The following is an 18,319-nucleotide window of genomic DNA, read 5'->3' as shown; positions in this document are numbered from 1 at the left end:
TAAAATGTGCAGTTTTGTCACACATCAAAGATATCTGTGTTGAGGGACCGTGCAATAGGCATGCTGACTGCAGGAATGTCGACCAGAGCTGTCGCCAGAGAATTTAATGTTATTTTCTTTACCATAAGTCGCCTCCAACATCGTTTTAGAGAATTTGGCAGTACGTCCAACCGACCTCTCAACCACAGACCACGTGTATGGCTTTGTATGGGCGAGCGGTTTGCTGATGACAACATTGTGAACAGAGCGCCCCATGGAGGCGGTGTGGTTATGGCCGGGGCAGTCATAAGCTACGGACAACAAATACAAATGCATTTTATCTATAGCAATTTGAATGCACACAGATACTGTGACGAGATCCCGAGGCCCATTGTCGTGCCATTCATCTGCCGCCATCACCCAAGGTTTCAGCATGATAATCCACAGCCCCACGTAAGGATCTGTACACAATTCCTGGAAGCTGAAAATACATACACACCAGACATGTCACCCATTGAACATGTTCGGGATGCTCTGGATTGACAATGTACCTGCCAATATCCAGCACCTTCACACAGCCATTGTCCCACAACCAAATCTATGTGAAGGAGATGTGTCACGCTGCATGAGGCAAATGGTCATACCAGATACTGACGGGTTTTCACACCGCTTCATTTAAGTATCTGTGACTAACAGATGCATATCTGTATTCTCAGTCATGTGATTAGGCCTAATGAATTTAATCCATTTGACTGATTTCCTTATATGAACTGTAACCCAGTAAAATCTATGAAATTGTTGCATGTTGCATTTATATTTATGTTCAGTATTTAGTAATTGCTTTGTGATGAAGCCATGAGTTGAGCCATATTAATTACACAAGTGAATAGGGAGTGTTCAAGAACAAAAACAATGCTAATCACAACTACAATGCAATGTTGTACCATAGTGATTACAATTACTATGGAGAAACTTATGGTAAAGTCCTAACATATCAGAGACATTGACATATGATCAGGTCTCTACAAGTCATTGTGTGTGAGTTTATGGCCCGCCTGTCAGCTTGCATGATTCTTGCATTCTCCTTCGACCTCTTTCATCAATAAGGTGTTTTCGGCTACAGGACTGCCGCTGACCGGCTGTTTGTTTGTCGCACCATTCTTGGTAAACCCTATACTGTCCTGAGTAAAAAGCCCAGGAGGGCGTCGGTTTGAGAAACTGCATCTAGTGCGGCTGGCACCAATGACGATACCACGCTCGCTGTAGGAGAGATCAATTTTCGTGAAAATGAGTGTAAATGGTGATTTAGCCAAAAAGCCAAGTGTATTAGTCTTGAGAGAATAGATGATGGAACCAATATTCAAACAACAACTATGTTAAGAGAAGATGACAATATAAAGTTTATTCTCTTTTCTATGACACTAACCAGGTAGGAGAAGGAATTACATAGAAATTGGAGTTTAGATAGTGTCATCCAGATGGACACAATCAATCTGAAAATATTTCACTCACTTCATTAGAGTGTTGTGTACAACTTAAAGACCATTTCAAATGTATACAATTGACACCAGAAGGGAAGACCACTCACATTTGCAACTTGATGGAAATATTTTGCACCTCCTTGTGTAGTTGCTTATTTGGTATGTCTAGCATCCATACAATGCTGTTAGGGGAATATCAACTGAAGACATCAACATACTTCAATTCACCAGAAGCAAACCTTAAGTTGGAGGCATTAAATGGGAGAACAGAATGATTTCTCTAGAATTCCCCCGGCCATTTTCTTCAGATTTTTTTTTTACTCGAGAGTCAAGTCGATGTACATTACTGCTAAAACAATAAAAAGGAGCATCCATTGCTAAATACAAATCCTAACAAAAACATAGTAGTAAAAAAATAGGTTTACGAAATATAATAAGTGGATGCTAGCTAGACATGATTATGGCGCTGGGGGGGGGGGGGGGGGGGGGCATGGTTCCTTCCCGGAAAAAGGAATTTGGACATAGATGCAAAGTTCAATAATAGTCCAATTCAGCATCAAAACAGATTATGACAGGAGAGATTCTTGTCCAAAATGCAGGCCTTTCAGGAACATTGATAATATGAGTTCTTCAAGTCTCTAGTTTGGTCAGTGTCATCCATTCAAGTTGAAGATATTTGCGTTCTTCATGCACACTTGCACATACAGAAAAAGGGTTTAAAACCGCAGGTGTGTCTACGTTGCACTGATACTGATAGAATCGTCAAATTCAGATTCAGGGAAACCGTCCATTTCAAACAGTTCTTCATAGGCCCAACATTTTAGAGTGAGTTTGTATGCATGTGTGAGTGAGTGAGTGAGTAAGCAGGTTTCATATTTAAGCCCGAGGTTGTGATCACATCTAAAATTTTAGCCATGTAGTGCGAGACAGTGCACTCAAGAGTTTACGTATGTGCGTTTATCATTACGTTTGTGTGGAGTAATTGCACTAAACAAGCTTCTCTCCATGTCACCATGTTATCAGTACTGTCTCACTAAGGGGTCTGTTGAAGGAGTCCCTGCTCTCGTGGTGGAGGTCCAGGTTCACTCCATGCCCTCTGGGTCAGCCTGGGCCATGTACGCATCCAGCTCAGCGTCCAGGTTGCCCTTGGTCTTGGACATGTAGGCGTCAAGCTGGTTGTCCAGCTGCTCGCGGGTCATCCCTGGGCCACCTCCCCTGCCCCGGCCTCCTCTTGCCCCCCCACGACCGCGGCCACCACCCCTGCCGGCAAAGCTACCACGCCCACGCAGACCGCCTCGTCCTGGAGGCAGAGAGATGGTCAACAACACCAACCAAACTACGATAGAATCACAATGCGTTAACAAATGTTCATGTAAACAAGAAACTTGAGGCAGATTGTGACATGTCAATATACAGATTTAATTAATCCCAGCTCCATACCCCTGGCTCCCACTCCTCTTCCAGCTCCTCTTCCGAAGGCACCTCCACGACCAGCAAACCCTCCTCTCTGACGCATCCCCCTACGGTGGGACACCCGGCCTGGACCCCCTCTGCCACGCATCTGGCCCATGCCCGGGGCAAGGCGATTCCCTATCACGACACAGGATGTAATAAAGGAACAGTTAGCTAGCGACTTAGCTGAAGGTTGATAAGTTAGCATTTAGGAATTGAACTATCACATTTCAGTTTAAGAACAAAGTTGTCAAGTGAATACAAGAACCTTCTGCAAGCTTATCATTCACCCCCATTTCCACCACACCTAAGTAAAACAGCTAAAGTATTCCAATTCTATGAGGGGGGGGGCAACAAAAAAAAAAAGTTTAAGTTAGCCTTGACAGACAGGGTCAAGATGTTTGCCCATGTATTCTCTCGAATCACCTACTTCCGTTCTAGCTAGGCATGTATTCTGACAGAATAACAATTAGCGAGACTGTAAATGCACTAATATATCTTCAAATGCTATGACCAAGATTGGTTAATTTTTATTTTATTTTTACAGAATGCCAGCATGCAACAGATATGCGACGGCAGTGCACATTTTGTGTCGGCACAATTACATAAACACAGATAAATTAAAGCCAACGTTTAGACATCAGAATTATTTCAATTAATTTCACTTGAAGTATTACCTTCATTTTTAAAATGTTTTATTCTAAATGGTTTCTAAAATCAATCCCCTCCACCAGGAGTGTGTAGAAATGGGTGTGGGGGTGACTGGATAAGTAGGGACAGTGCAGCTGTTAGATCCGTCACCACATGTTCAGTTGCACAACAGTTGCCAAGATGCCGGGCCAATCAGGACAGCAGGGGGTTTATGGAGAGTGTAGTTACATGATTGAAAGCCACATTCCCTCAGGTTGAAGGGATGGATAGTAAACCAGGGGGGTGAAGCCATATTTTGATTGACAGCTCCACCTGGACAGACAGCTGGGGTATTCCATTCAACTCAGCAGAGGGCATTTGTTCAAGCTAGTTTACAGATGAAGTCACCCCTTAAAATATCTAAATTTGCCTTTCCCCCCATGCAAAAAAAAGTACAAGGCCAACATAAAAGCTGTGGACAGTATATTCCAAAACGTTCTTGTCGTAGTCTTTCAACAATTTATTAGGCTAACATTTTCAGGTCTAACATAGTACCAACATATCAATCCAAGTAGGCTTTGCTGTGTGATACCAAATGCTCACCTCTCAGAGCCATAGCTCCCCTCAGGGCTCCTCCTCTGCCGCGGCCTCGCAGACCTCCTCTGGTCATCCCCCGCATCCCTCCAATGGAAAACCCCCGGCCTCCAGCACCCCCCCGCATCAAGGCCCCGATGGGCCGGCCCAGCCTGGCCTGGATGTTGCTCTTCCCCAGGCGTTGCTTCAGGCTCTGGGAGGGTTAGGTGGAAGATTGATACCAAGTGGCAGAGATAGGGAGGTGGTGAAGCACTCAGCATTTATGTGATCTGTATATTAACCGTTGCTCTACGGTCCTCTCTTACTAGGTCTGCGTCAAGCATTTCAAGTTCCTAATATATTCTGATTTCAAGTGTAAAGCCTTTTTCCCCCGATCCCCACCATACAGTTATATAGAACATGGCCTGTTTCCGGTGTCCCATTCCGCTCTCCTTCTCACCGGTTTAGTGCTTCAGATGTCTCCACATTTGTTTCTATCTCAATTCATCTTAACGTGAGGAATTGCAGAAAGACTAAATGAGATGGAGCACCTTATCTCACCTGCTTGTGGTGCAGGGCGGCCTGCACAGAGGGTCTGTTCTCCATCTGCTGGGCGAGGCGACGGTTCCGGGCGCTGGCCATGTGTTGCTGCTGCATGGTGGCTCGCACACTCACTGCTGTCGGCGCCTTGTTCTTCAGCATGGTAGTGAAGCTTTGGAGGGGAGGGGGAGTGGGACAGAAGGGGGAAGAGGAGGGAAAGAGAGGATATGGAGGGGGAGGGAGGGTTCCAAATCAAGTCATTTCTCATACCATGGACACGGCCACAGGAGCTGTGGTGTGTTATGAATGCCCCACTTGTTGGCACCTCACTCTCTTTGTTTCTCTCTCTCAGTGTTAAGTATTTGACAACCCAAAATGTCTTCTGGAAGCAATTCAGCACATTTTAGGTTAAAGTAAAACAAAGTAGAAAGATGGATGAAAAGGCAGTAGAAGAAACACTGGAAGAGATGGGACAGATTGGAAGGCAAGAATGAGAAAGGCAGGAGAGAACAGAAAGAGGATGTCAAGAGATGAGAGTGATTGCCACTTACAGGCCTCCCGCCACCTTGTTTTGATGCCATCCGCCTGCGAAAAAGGCCTGGTGGAGGTTGGAGGCCCAGGACTGGAGGGGTATCTGGCATCCCAGCCACTTACAGCCCGGACCGTGCCTTGTGCTCACACCACACATGAGAGTAGAAGGGGGAGAGAGAATAGAAGGGGGGGGGGGGTTGGTCACGTCCGGGCTAGGACTGGGCACCTAGTCTTATAGAAAGACTTCAGAGCACAGAGAACTGAAAATTAAAGTGGTAGCAAAGAAGAGAGGAAGAGGAGACAAATGGCTAAACAAACAGTCATTTAGTTGAGAGAGAGTTGTGTGTGTAGAGAGGGTTGGAGAGGAGCGGGAGGGTGCTTTGGCACACCCTCCCCTTTTCATTGGTTTGGTCTCTCCTCTCCCATACGTACAGTATATTTTGGGTTGTGTGACACACAGAGAGGAGTGCCCGGGCATATCAGGAGTGCAGCCTGTGCCCATTCTAGGGCAGTCGCCTTACCAAGCATCACCGTTACCCTCTCTCCTTGGGTCTAAGTGTGCGCTGCTCACACAAAAGGTTGGCCCGGAGCACCATGTTTGCACTCCAAACTCTGTTTGTTAAACTTTTTGTCAGCAAGTGCTGACTACGGCATGCCTTTTGAGTGAGCGGAGCACACGTCGGCCCTGGGCAGTCTAGCGTCCATGTCTGGTCAGGTCCCCACCAGTGGCCTTCCGTAGTAGAGCACACTAGGGCCGTCTGTACCACTGTTTCGCCCTTCGCCTCGCTTAGTGCTGTCAGGGTGCGTAGCGCGTCTCACCGCTCATTCAGGGACTGCTTGGTGGTGCTTTTCAGCACAACTTTTTGGGAGGAGGGAGCACTCATTTTGACTTCACTGGAACTCCTTGGAACAAGCAACAGACAAGAGAGGAGGGGGGCCGGGGGATTGTAAAGGGATGGGGAGGGTGTAAAAGGGAGGGGGGAGAGGGGACTGGTTAGGAAAACTTCACAAGCAAGGAGATTGAAATACACCTGTGTTGGCCATTTCATCTGTGCATAACTAACTAGTTGTATAATAATTCATTATATTTAGATGGGAAAATGGTTACCGTAGTTTGTAGATCGCTAGCGTTGGCTAGTTGTGGTATCCAACTAGTTAGTTAGCATCAAACAATAATTGGACGCATAATTTGAATTAAGAAAACGCCACGGGCTCGAAATAAACATATCGTGGACATTGCAGGCACAACATAACGTTACACGTCCAGTTAATAAGAACATGTACCACATGCGTTGACTTCACTGCGTTCGAAAGACAAACGAGAGACGGGACATCTACAAAAACAACAGTAACGTTACCTATTCGCGGTAGTTAATTAAATAGCTATAAACCGCCTGTAAGCAACAACAACAAAAAAGGAACCTGCAGTGTGAGCTAACGTTGGCCTGGCGTCCCCTACGAGTCTGAATATTAGTCAACGTAAATAACGTTAGCTAGCTAACTAGCTATAAACTATTTAAAATAGTAAACATTGTCCGAAACAAGTTCAGTAGACGATTGGTAGAAACTTACTTTGATCGGTGCTTGTTATGTCAATACTCGTTTCACTTGGCTAGCAAGCGAACTACTAGCGGTGCTAGTTATCTTCGTTAACTTGAGCGATGAACCAGTTACGAGTTAGCTAGTAGCTAAGCTAGTTGCAGCCGAAAGATCTGGATCCACTTCTCACTTGATGTTTTCTTTCGCCTTGCTCTTTCGGATAATATTAAAATACGAACTATCCTAGCTAGCTACAATGATTAAAACAGTAACGTTATTTGATTATTTATTTTTTTAAACTAAGAACAGCCTGTTCTCCCTAACTCCCTTCCTTACAAAATGGTGCTAACTGGCGGAAAATGGAGATGTTTTATAGCTACGTCACATCGTTACTTCCTGGAGGGGTTTACGTTTGTTGTTGTCACTGTTTTTGGAGGAGAAATGGCTGCCGCTCTAGCTGTGGTGGAGACACCGTCCGGGAAGGATGCAATTGCAGAAGGACTGCTTGACCTCTTAAAACCAGCTGTCCAGCAGCTTGATCTTCATGTACACTCAGTGAGGTGGGTAGCTAGTAGCAAGATATGTGCTTTTCCATTCACAGCTAGCCAGCTTGCTATCAAATATGATGCTTTCATGACAACTGGGAACACCAACAAAACATGGTCAAATCTTGACGTGGATGATCTGTAGGTTTAAAAGTCCGTGTTCTAGAAAGAGGCCCGTGTTCCCAGTTGTTTTGAACGCATAAATAAGATAACACCATCGTGATGACAGTCCAGCGATGCAGCCCTTCCTCGTCCCTAGTAGGAAGTAGGAACTCGGAAATGTCCTACTAGCTAACCGTTGAACGCAGCACGCGTAGAGACATAATAACGCCGACTTTTTGTAGGCATTAACTCCGCAATGGTGTGTTGGACAATGCCTATGGGGAAAATGAATGGCGGTTTTGGATAAACGCAAAAAAATAAGGTCTGTACTAAAACGGCGTAGGAGATCTTATACGTGTTTGTTCTATGGCCATCTTCAACATCTAAAGCCATCTTTTTGAGAATTTGTAATTAAAAAAAGCACATTAAGCACATAAAGGCTTCATCATTCATAAAGGTCATGCTAACTGACTGGTAACTCATAGAACAAAATGCATTTATTCCAAAACCCTATTATTTCCCCATTATTTTTTCCATAGGGATGGTTGAACGAACCAGGGGTAACTCATTCTGGGTTTTAGGACTACAAGCTAGCAAGCTCTATAACTACAACCAGTTAGCAAGTCAGCGTTTCCTAGTTTCGACTTGCACGTGAATTGAGGCGTTAGTTATCAGGGACAGAAATTCCCTAAAAACATGCCGCTTCGATATAGTTTCAAGTTTTATTAGTTGTATGGGACACACATGGTATACACCAGCCAACAAAATGCTTATGTGACCCCTCTCTTCAGGCAGCTTTGTCATGACTTTAACTAAGCATGTACTGATAGAGAGAGAATACCTGCGTTATATCAGGGTGGGCATATATATATATATATATATATATATATATATATATATATATATATATATATATATAAGTTTGGAAACACCTGCTCATTCCAGAGTTTTATTTATTTTTTACTATTTTCTACATTGTAATAGTGAAGAGATCCAAACTATGAAATAGAACATACATGATTCCATATGAGTTATTTCATAGTGTTGATGTCTTTGTTATTATTGTACAATGTAGAAAATAGTAAAAATAAAGAAAATCCCTGTAGGTCTACAGGACACTGTGTATTACCATGAGTCAGTATGCCCATGAATGATACAGGGGTAAGATATACCATGAGACTGTATATGTATCATGTATAGAATAATGCTGAATAATGCTGTGCCTCCACCTGATAAGCAATAAGACGTGAAAGATTATAATTAGCTTATTAGGAAACTACATGATACACCCACACAGTGACAAACACAACCTTTTCCCCCCATGATAGTAGAATTGATTCAAACTAAAGATAATGGTCAAAAATAAATTAGAATGTAAAAAAATAAATAAAGAAATAGCAATTATCACAAAGAACAATGAGCCAAGGTGAACCACAGAATAATACTGGACCTAATAAAACCCTGAGAGAAATTGTACACTGGTTTAATATTAAAACCTCAAAATGAGAAAATTATTTGAATAAGATTCATAAAAAATCAACAGTATTGCAATTTTACAAATATATATATTTACATCTTAGTCATTTAGCAGACATTCTTATTCAGAGCGACTTACAGTAGGGAGTGCATACATTTTTATACTGGTCCCCCGTGGGAGTTGAACTCACAACCCTGGCATTGCAAGTGCCATGCTCAAGTGAGCCACATGGGCTATAACAAATATGGATCAAACCCTGTAAACAGCTGAAACCCGGGGGAAAATATACTGTAGCTAAAGTTACTTTCCAAACCTAGAACCCTAGTATGCTGAAGCTAGTTTGAAACTAGTACCAGAATATATACCTAAAAGCCGGTAGATTTAGTTAAAAAACTTTTTAATTTTTTTATTTTTTACAAACAATAAAAACCTTGGGGCGCCCTGAAAATAATATTAATAAGTTTGGCCCTTGTCCTTGGACACAGAGGGGTTAAACATTCAAGTTACCATCCATCCAATGAAGAGAGGGGAACCGGACAGAGGGAGCGTAAGGTAACCGGCATCCGTCAATGAGAGGACCAGGCCCTCCACAGGATTTAACAGGTGAAAAATCAACTAGGGAGCTCCATCGGTGCCGAGAGAGAACTTGCACAACAACTGCAGGAAGCCGGTGATGATGTAGTGGTAGGATCATTAGGATCCTGCTGGTAGAGTAGGTAGCTGTACCGACTAGCTTGGCTAGCCAGAATGTCGTTCGACTGTCCCTCGAGGATGATGACTAATCCGGTGAACCACAAAATTAAACAAGAATAGTGAGTGAAAAGGAACTGGCTACACTCATACCGCCCCTGACTATTAAACAAAAAGCTAATTGAACAAGGAACTTTGGTGTCTCAACACTCTAGCGAAATCCGTCGTTGTTCCCCAAGATCACCTCAGTCCAACTCCCGCGTACCCGCCCAATCTACTTCATGCCACACCTTACATGGACAGTTCTGTATGGGGACGCAGGCAGTTCCAGAACGCAGACATGACTATTGCCACACATAATAAATTACATCCAGTCTTTAAAGGGGGTTACAATTCCAATTACTTGCAGGTTCCTTCTCGAAATGCAACAACAATAAGAAATTATAAAATATAAGAATGCAAACATAAAGGAAATAGCTCAGTAGAATAGAAAAATATTTGAGCATATGTACAAGTGTCTAAATTGTACAGTATTTAGCAATTATAATAAGAGTCTGGTTGTAACATTTGTGTTGTGTGTGCGTGATAGAGTGCATGTGTGCTAAGGTGTGCTAAGGTGCAGAGAATCAGAGCAGGTGGTCAGTTCAAGTGTTCAGCAGTCTAATGACTTGTAGATAGGAACTGTCTCTGAGCCTTTTGGTATCAGACCGATCAGACCTTCCGACACCGTCCACCTGATGGTATGGGAGTGAACAGCTCATGGCTGGGGTGTGTGGGGTCCTTAACAATGCTGCAGGCCTTCCTCAGGCACAGTTTTGAGTAAATGTCCTGGATGGGTGGGAGCATGGTCCCAGTGATGTACTGGGCCATCTTCACCCCCCGCTGGAGGGCTTTGCGGTCGTGGACGGAGCAATTCCTGTACCAGGCCATGATACACCCGGTCAGGACGCTCTCGAGGGTGCATTGGTAGTATTTGGAGAGAATCCCGGGATGGCATGCTGAATTTATTTCTCCGCCTTAGGAAGTAGTGATGCTGTTGCACCCTCTTGACAAGAGTGGTGGTGTTGTTTGTCCATGTCAAGTCATCTGTGATGTGGATGCAGAAGAACTTAAAACTGCTGACTCTCTGTACTGCAGTCCCGTTCTTGTGGATTGGGGCATGATCCCTCCTCTGCTTCCTGAAGTCAACAATGAAATCCTTTGTTTTGCTGACGTTGAGGGAGAGGTTGTTGTCCTGGCACCAGAATGCCAGTTCACTTATCTCCTCCCTATAGGCTGACTTTAAGAGTCAGTATGGAGGAGGTGTTGTTACCAATCCTCACAGCCTGTGGTCTGACCATCAGGAAGTCCAGGGCCCAGTTGCAGAGGGTGGTGTCCAGATCCAGGGCTCTGAGCTTTGTGTCAAGCTTAGAGGGAACAATAGTGTTGAATGCTGAACTGTAGTCACTGAACGGCATTCTCACATAGGTGTTCCTTTTGTCCAGATGTGTTACAGCTGTGTGAATAGCGATGGAAATGGCATCTTCCGTGGATCTGTTGGAGCGGTAGGTAAATTGGAGTGGGTCCAGCATGCGTGGCCTGCTGGCCATGATCAGCACCTTGAAGCACTTCATGATGACCGGGGTGAGTGCGACAGGGCGATAGTCCTGTTAGCCTTGTTTTTATTGGGCACTGGGATGATGGTGGTCTCCTTGAAGCAGGTGGGGAATACAACTTGGGAGAGGAAGAGGTTGAAGATGTCCGAGAAGACTCCCGCCAGCTCTTCAGCACACACTCTGAGGAAGCGGCCAGGGATGCCATCTGGACCCGCGGCTTTGTGAGTTTTCACTCTTCAGAGTTTTCTCGGAAAGCAAAAGCACCTGGCCCTCCGAAGCAGTGAGAGTCTTCCTGAATGGCTATTGTCTGCCTCAAAGCGAGTATAGAATGTGTTAAGCTCGTCTGGGAGGGAGGCTTAGGTGGGCACTACACAGTTGGATTTGCCTTTCTAGTCCGTAATGGTCTATAATCCTTCCCACATGCGTTTCGAGTCTGAGTTGTCTTTTTGCATCCCTAATGGATTTGTGGAGCTCGTACCTTCTTGCCCTGTGTGTGTTGTACGCCATCGAGTCATTGGGGTTCGTTCTGCTGGCATTGAATGCTGCAGTACGGGCTCTCAGCATAGTATGGATTAGAGGTCAACCGATTAATCGGAATGGCCAATTTAATTAGGGCCGATTTCAAGTTTTCTTAACAATCGGAAATTGGTCATTTTGGATGCCGGTATAAAAAAATATATATAGATATTTTTTTACACCTTTGTTTAATCTTTATTTAACTAGGCAAGTCAGTTAAGAACACATTCTTATTTTCAATGACGGCCTAGGAACGGTGGGTTAATTGCCTTGTTCAGGGGCAGAAAGACAGATTTTTACATTGTCAGCTCAGGGATTCAATCTTACAACCTTACGGTTAACTAGTCCAATGCTCTAACCTCCTGCCTCCTGCCTGCCTGTTACGCAAATTCAGTAAGAAGCAACGGTAAGTTGCTAGCTACCATTAAACTTAATCAATCATAATCACTAGTTATAACTACACATGGTTTATGATATTTATTTATATTTATAGTTTATCTAGCGTGTCCTGCGTTGCAGTGCGCATTCGCGAAAAAGGGCTGTCGTTGCATCAACGTGTACCTAACCATAAACATCAATGCCTTTCTTAAAATCAATACGCAGAAGTATATTTTTAAACCTGCATATTTAGCTACAACAAATCCAGGTTAGCAGGCATTATTAACCTGGTGAAATTGTGTCACTTCTCTTGCGTTCATTGCACGCAGAGTCAGGGTGGGTATATGCAACAGTTTGGGCCGCCTGGCTCATTGCTAACTAATTTGCCAGAATTTTACGTAATTATGACATAACATTGAAGGTTGTGCAATGTAACAGGAATATTTAGACTGATGGATGCCACCCGTTAGATAAAATACGGAATGGTTCCGTATTTCACTGAAAGAATAAATGTCTTGTTTTCGAGATGGTAGTTTCCGGATTCGACCATATTAATGACCTAAGGCTCGTATTTATGTGTGTTATTATGTTATAATTAAGTCTATGATTTGATAGAGCAGTCTGACTGAGCGGTGGTAGGCAGCAACAGGCTCGTAAGCATTCATTCAAACAGCACTTTTGTGCGTTTTGCCAGCAGCTCTGCTGTTTATGACTTCAAGCCTATCAACTCCCGATATTAGGCTGGTGTAAAGATGTGATGTGAAATGGCTAGCTAGTTAGTGGGGTGCGCACTAATAGGGTTTCAAACGTCACTCGCTCTGAGACTTGGAGTAGTTGTTCCCCTCTGCATGGGTAAAGCTGCTTTGAGGGTGGCTGTTGTCGTTGTGTTCCTGGTTCGAGCCCAGGGAGGCGCGAGGAGAGGGACGGAAGCTATACTGTTACACTGGGAATACTAAAGTGCCTATAAGAACATCCAATAATCAAAGGTATATGAAATAAAAATGGTATAGAGAGAAATAGTCCTATAATTCCTATTACTACAACCTAAAACTTCTTACCTGGGAATATTGAAGACTCATGTTAAAAGGAACCACCAGCTTTCATATGTTCTCATGTTCTGAGCAAGGAGCTTAAACGTTAGCTTTCTTACATGGCACATATTGCACTTTTACTTTCTTCTCCAACACTTTGTTTTTGCATTATTTAAACCAAATTGAACACGTTTCATTATTTATTTGAGACTAAATTGATTTTACTGATGTATTATATTAAGTTAAAATAATTGTTCATTCAGTATTGTTGTAGTTGTCATTATTACAAATACAATTTTTTATTGTATTTTAAATCGGCCGATTAATCGGTATCGGCTTTTTTTGGCCTCCAATAATCGGTATCATCATCAATCATAATCGGTCGACCTCTAGTACGGATATCTCCGTTCATCCAGGGATTTTGGTTGGGGTATGTCCGGATTGTAATTGTGCATACAACATAATCAACACATTTCCTAATGAAGCCTGTGACTGCGAATGTATATTCCTTAACATTGATGATGAGTCTTGGGTGATCTTTGAACAGATTCCAATCAGTATACTCAAAAACAATCCTGCATTATTGAGTCTGCCTCCTGTGTCCAGTGCCTCACTATTCTCTGTGTTGGTGGTTCAGCTACAACTTTTTCATAGCAAGTTAAGAACTTACGTAGCAGGTTAGGAGAATTAGGTTAGGAAAAGGGTTAGGGTTAGAGAAAATGCTCTCCTAACCTGCTATGAAAAGTAAATTATATTGAAGAGGTGTGTTTTTAGGGAGGGACATTCTGGATGTCTCCTTTCCTCATTACTTTGTTACTTGCTGTAGCCCAAGTAGGCCTATGCTACAGATGTCAATGGAGTCTGCTGTAACCACTCTTTGTCTGTTGTAGTAGCAATGATTGTTACTTTACTATTTTTCTCTACGAATAATGCTATTGTGTTTTCTTGTTATAGGGAAAGCCAGGTGGAACTACGAGAACACATAGACAATCTAGCCACAGGTAAAATGATTTACTTTTACATGCTTATTATGCCTTCCTGGGGGAACAGGAAAGTGGAGTGGTGCTAGGTTAATGCACTTGACCCTGTGAAAGAAAGCCCTTAGCCAAGCCCATGGAAACCAGTGTGTGAGACAGGCAAACGCTGCTGTGATGTGACCAGTACAACCACAGATTTTGACGCTTGTGTAAAGCTTCTACAAGCTCATGTGCTGCCTAGGGGTAATTAAATTGAAAGAGGTATATCCTTTATTCAGAACCTGTGATTTTCATGAGAGCATAAAAAAAGTGTTTTAATTATATACAGAATCAATCCTACAGTTGAAGGTATGAATGAGACCTGAATACCTTACCAAAATGGTTCCTGTCTTTTATCAATTTTCTTTATGGTTAGCCAAACCATCCTGTCAGTCATCCTCAGCTCATCCCTTCATTTTTAGAGCTGTGCAGGATAAATGAGCACCAGAAGGTGGTGCTAGACCTGGACCCCTATGTGAAAAAGCTGCTGAATGCGAGACGCAGGGTGGTGCTGGTCAACAACATACTACAGAATGCTCAGGTCAGTGGCTCAAAGAAAGAGCTTGGATGCTTTCTTTCTTATTTGCCTGTGCTGTTTTGTGGGCCTTCTTTTACTCCTGTCATTTTACCTAACACTCTTTTTATGTGTCACTGTGTCCAATTCATTGCTTTAGTGTTCATCCCATGTGTCCATCTATACATTAAATATGTGGATGAAATGTGTATTTGTTCAATTCCAATGGGCATGGCAATTCTGCCTTGTCTGTTCATTTTGCATTTATGCAGCTCTGCTAGCTACTCGGGTGCAGTGGCCATTTTATCATGTACATTTTGGGATGCATGCCAGCAAAGCCACTAAACAATACTTGATCTATTACGGTGACAAAGGGTGCCAACAAACCTACATAACGGTGTCCCAACAGCAGTTCCAACACATTACCACTGCTACTCCTGGCTTTCAGCGGAGACTTATCTGGCAGCAAAACAGTTAATTCAGCCTCATTTACATAACTGATATGGCTGACTTGCTTAAACAAATGTAGTTTCTAATGACAATTGAGATGTACAAACTATGGCATTAGGGGACGACAAGCAGATTAAAGGCAATCCGTAATTTTGATTAAGACAATAATGTGCTAGCGAGGACAGATGTAGTCAATATAACAATTGTTTTAGCACTTTTGAAATGTCACTGTTACTGATTCCTTCCAAACCACACATTTTTGAATTTGCGATTTCCAACTTGTGTAATGTTTATGTCCCATGGCCGATACGCAGCGATATGTTTTATCTATAATTTCTCTTCATATGACACGGATTTGCCAGTAGATTGTCGACTTGATTCATGATGACTGCTAGCTAAGATTTTGGAAGTATGATTTTGACAGTCCAATCAAAGCTACTGTAGATATGTGACTTGACGTCATTTTATCTGTGGCCAATGACCTTGAGCCTTCTTGAATGGGCACTTCTAATGTAACTCTATGGCAGCACCCAAAGGGCTAGAATTTTCGAGGTATACCCTTAGACTTGGCAGTGATGCAGTGTCCCCATGAGTGACAGAACACTGAGCCAATCACAGCGCAACGCTCCAGATTTTCTGCTGGCTTGCCCCACCACCACAGAAAGCACTGAGCTAGGCTGAAACACCTGCATTTTGGAGCTGCCTTACAACCACGGTCTCTTTTTTTCTTGAGTATGCGGCTTTATTAACTAAATTATATATTTTTTAAATTACATTCTTTGCAAATTGATATGTGACACGTATTAATGCCAAAATAACATGCAAAACAGGCAAGTCCAAAACATTTTTTATTTTATATTATCTAAAAATGTGGGGCTCAGGCCATGAATGACGGGTCGCCACTGCTCAGGTGGTATATTATTTCAAACTTCTGACTTTCAACTCAATGCTCACTTGAATTTCACTCACTCTTTCTCCCTCTCTAGGAACGGCTGCGACGGCTCAATCACAATGTCGCCAAGGAGACGGCGCGTCGAAAGACCATGCTGGAGACCTCTGGAGCGTTCACTCCTCGGTCGCCTAGTAAACCATAACCACAGCCTCACTCCTCAGCCTGGAAAACAACACAACTTGTCTGCCTTCCTCCTGGACTTAATAAAGTTTTCATAATTCAACTTTCCACTGGGGTTGGGCGGTATCCAGATTTTCATACCTTCATACCGTTCCTGTACCATACCGGGGTATACGGGATTACCGTCAGTGTGCACAAGGGGCGCTATTTATTTTCAAATATAAAGAGTGTATATATATATGTGTGTGTGTGTTGGGGTCCCAACAAATGATAACAAATTACTAGTGAATTCCCATAGCGGATGCTAGTTAAATGCTAATAAGCGCAAGTGAACATAAACGAATTGCAAGGACAGATAACCATCTCAAAAGGCTACTCACAGTTTGCTGTAGTACAAAATAAATATTAGATAGCAGGGATATTGATCCATTAGGGATTGATTGTCTTTGCTGTAACCTAGAAGCTTGATCTAGCTGCATAGCTGGAGTCCTGAGATTATAATTTATTTGGCACATCATAGATGGTTAACTTTTATGCCGGGGCATCGCAAACGGTATTGAAAATCATACCATCTGTATTTCAAAATGTCCTGGTATACGGTATATTGCCCAAGCCTACGCTATGAGAGTGGGTGGAATATTTCTTTCCATTCTCACAGACTATGCTCAATTTACCTGCTGAAACGCCGACCTTACCTCTGCTTTGTGCTAATGTTCAACGAGTACATATCTTGTATAGTCATAAATTACTCATTTACAATAAGCCAAAAGCAATTAGAACCAGGAGCGCTTTGCTTCAGAAACGGACACAAGTTGATACAATGTTAAGATTGTGCAAGCTAAAATTAGAATTGAAAATAAAAATAATTTGAAAGCGATCTAAAGTCATGCTTTTCACCATTGCATATATGCACAGCTTTGCTATGGCCACAGGAGGGCATGGTTCATCCTTAACACATGACACTGTTTGACTAAGGTTTGCCAATCAATCACTTGTCACACTATTTTTCACATAGTTCATGAAAATGAATTAAACAATGCATTTAATATGTTCAGACATTGCAACTCAAATAGGATTAAGTGTAGAACCATGGGTGGCTGGTTATCCTCAAAAAATGTGAGTTTAAATGCTTTGGGGCGTACAGATTTTTACGAACCTCTTTCCAGAATGTGTGAATGGATGCCTCTTCATTCCATTCAAAGCTATGCCCACAGATATGTAATTGATGGAACCGGTTTCTCTGAAGGGTGATGTATTTTTTGTCTCTATGGACTCTGTAACTAGACCCGGCAATATAATATAGTGCAGCAAAAAGATGCAAGGAATGTTTGGAAACAGCCGTCACTGTTTCACGCTTCAAGCAGCAGCTGATATGCACCGCTGCCTGATACGGTGTGTCAAACCTTTGTTTCTTGATGTCAAATCGAATTTTATTGGTTGCATACACATATTTTGCTGATGTTATCGCAGGTGCAGCGAAGTGCTTATGTTTCTAGCTCCGACAGTGTAGTAATACCTAATAGTACAAAACATCATGTTAGTGACAACATCTGTACTCAGTTGATGCAATTGAATAAAACAGAAGCATTACTATTTTCCGGTCCTTTATATTGTGAATTGTGCAAATACTCTGTTAGTGTATACATTTTAGTATAAGGAAATTGTATTAGTACTACTGTCATGACATTGTCGTATTGTGTGTGTGTATAGACAATCAAAGGAGGTCCTTAACATTATTTGTGTTTCAGCGGAGTGGTCTGACAACACAATGAAATGTGTTCTAGTAGCCAAATATTTACTTTGAAGTTTTACGCAAACACATTTCATTGGTTCAAGATGACAGATCCGTATCAAAGTTTAAGATGAATGGTGACAAGTCAGTATTCTTACTAGCGAACTGTTTTCAAACATTTTAACAGTAAACTTCAAGGACACCTTTGAAAAATGTGATTTTGAGTGATTGCTCTGTAATTCAAATTTCTGCTCTGTAATATTAATCACAATTCTCAAACAACACCATCTTTCTCACAAACAAACCTTATGTTTATGTGGATATACTGAACTTAAATAATGTTAAATCATGTTTTCATGCCAAGAAAGACAGCGTTGTAGGAAACTCAGCTCTGACCTACACTCACCAGCCAGTTTATTAGGTACACCACTCCATTCACGAATAGCTCCTACAGACAGTGAGTCACGTGGCTGTGG

General features: G+C 42.6%; 2 protein-coding genes across 7 annotated transcripts; one reads left to right on the top strand and one right to left on the bottom strand.

Annotated features, from left to right (window-relative positions):
- Positions 1-1,355: 1,355 nt before the first annotated feature.
- On the bottom strand, positions 1,356-7,517 carry LOC124043469 (chromatin target of PRMT1 protein-like). 4 transcript variants are annotated; one of them, XM_046362086.1, is made up of 6 exons: positions 6,759-7,517; positions 5,207-6,089; positions 4,677-4,827; positions 4,146-4,329; positions 2,901-3,050; positions 1,356-2,760 (listed from the first exon to the last, which is right to left on the bottom strand). In XM_046362086.1, exons 2-6 carry the CDS (start codon positions 5,341-5,343, stop codon positions 2,543-2,545), a joined length of 840 nt encoding a protein of 279 aa, XP_046218042.1. In that variant the 5' UTR covers positions 5,344-6,089; positions 6,759-7,517; the 3' UTR covers positions 1,356-2,542. The 4 variants fall into 4 exon arrangements, with proteins under 4 accessions (XP_046218042.1, XP_046218046.1, XP_046218044.1 ...); XM_046362090.1 differs by having other exon boundaries at positions 5,910-6,089; XM_046362088.1 differs by having other exon boundaries at positions 6,006-6,089.
- LOC124043470 (SNARE-associated protein Snapin-like) lies at positions 6,874-17,707 on the top strand. Of its 3 annotated transcripts, XM_046362092.1 has the most exons (6): positions 6,874-7,285; positions 11,024-11,162; positions 11,240-11,355; positions 14,014-14,060; positions 14,498-14,616; positions 16,026-17,707. In XM_046362092.1, the coding sequence occupies exons 2-6, from the start codon at positions 11,109-11,111 to the stop codon at positions 16,131-16,133; spliced, it is 444 nt and encodes a 147-aa protein (XP_046218048.1). In that variant the 5' UTR covers positions 6,874-7,285; positions 11,024-11,108; the 3' UTR covers positions 16,134-17,707. The 3 variants fall into 3 exon arrangements, with proteins under 3 accessions (XP_046218048.1, XP_046218049.1, XP_046218047.1); XM_046362093.1 differs by lacking the exon at positions 11,024-11,162 and having other exon boundaries at positions 6,876-7,285; XM_046362091.1 differs by lacking the exons at positions 11,024-11,162; positions 11,240-11,355 and having other exon boundaries at positions 6,883-7,285.
- Positions 17,708-18,319: the final 612 nt, after the last annotated feature.

The sequence above is a fragment of the Oncorhynchus gorbuscha genome, linkage group LG09, assembly GCF_021184085.1.
Source record: "Oncorhynchus gorbuscha isolate QuinsamMale2020 ecotype Even-year linkage group LG09, OgorEven_v1.0, whole genome shotgun sequence".
NCBI classification, from domain to species: Eukaryota; Metazoa; Chordata; class Actinopteri; order Salmoniformes; family Salmonidae; genus Oncorhynchus; species Oncorhynchus gorbuscha.
Note: the sequence above shows the minus strand (reverse complement) of the source record. Positions and strands in the feature narration are given on the sequence as shown.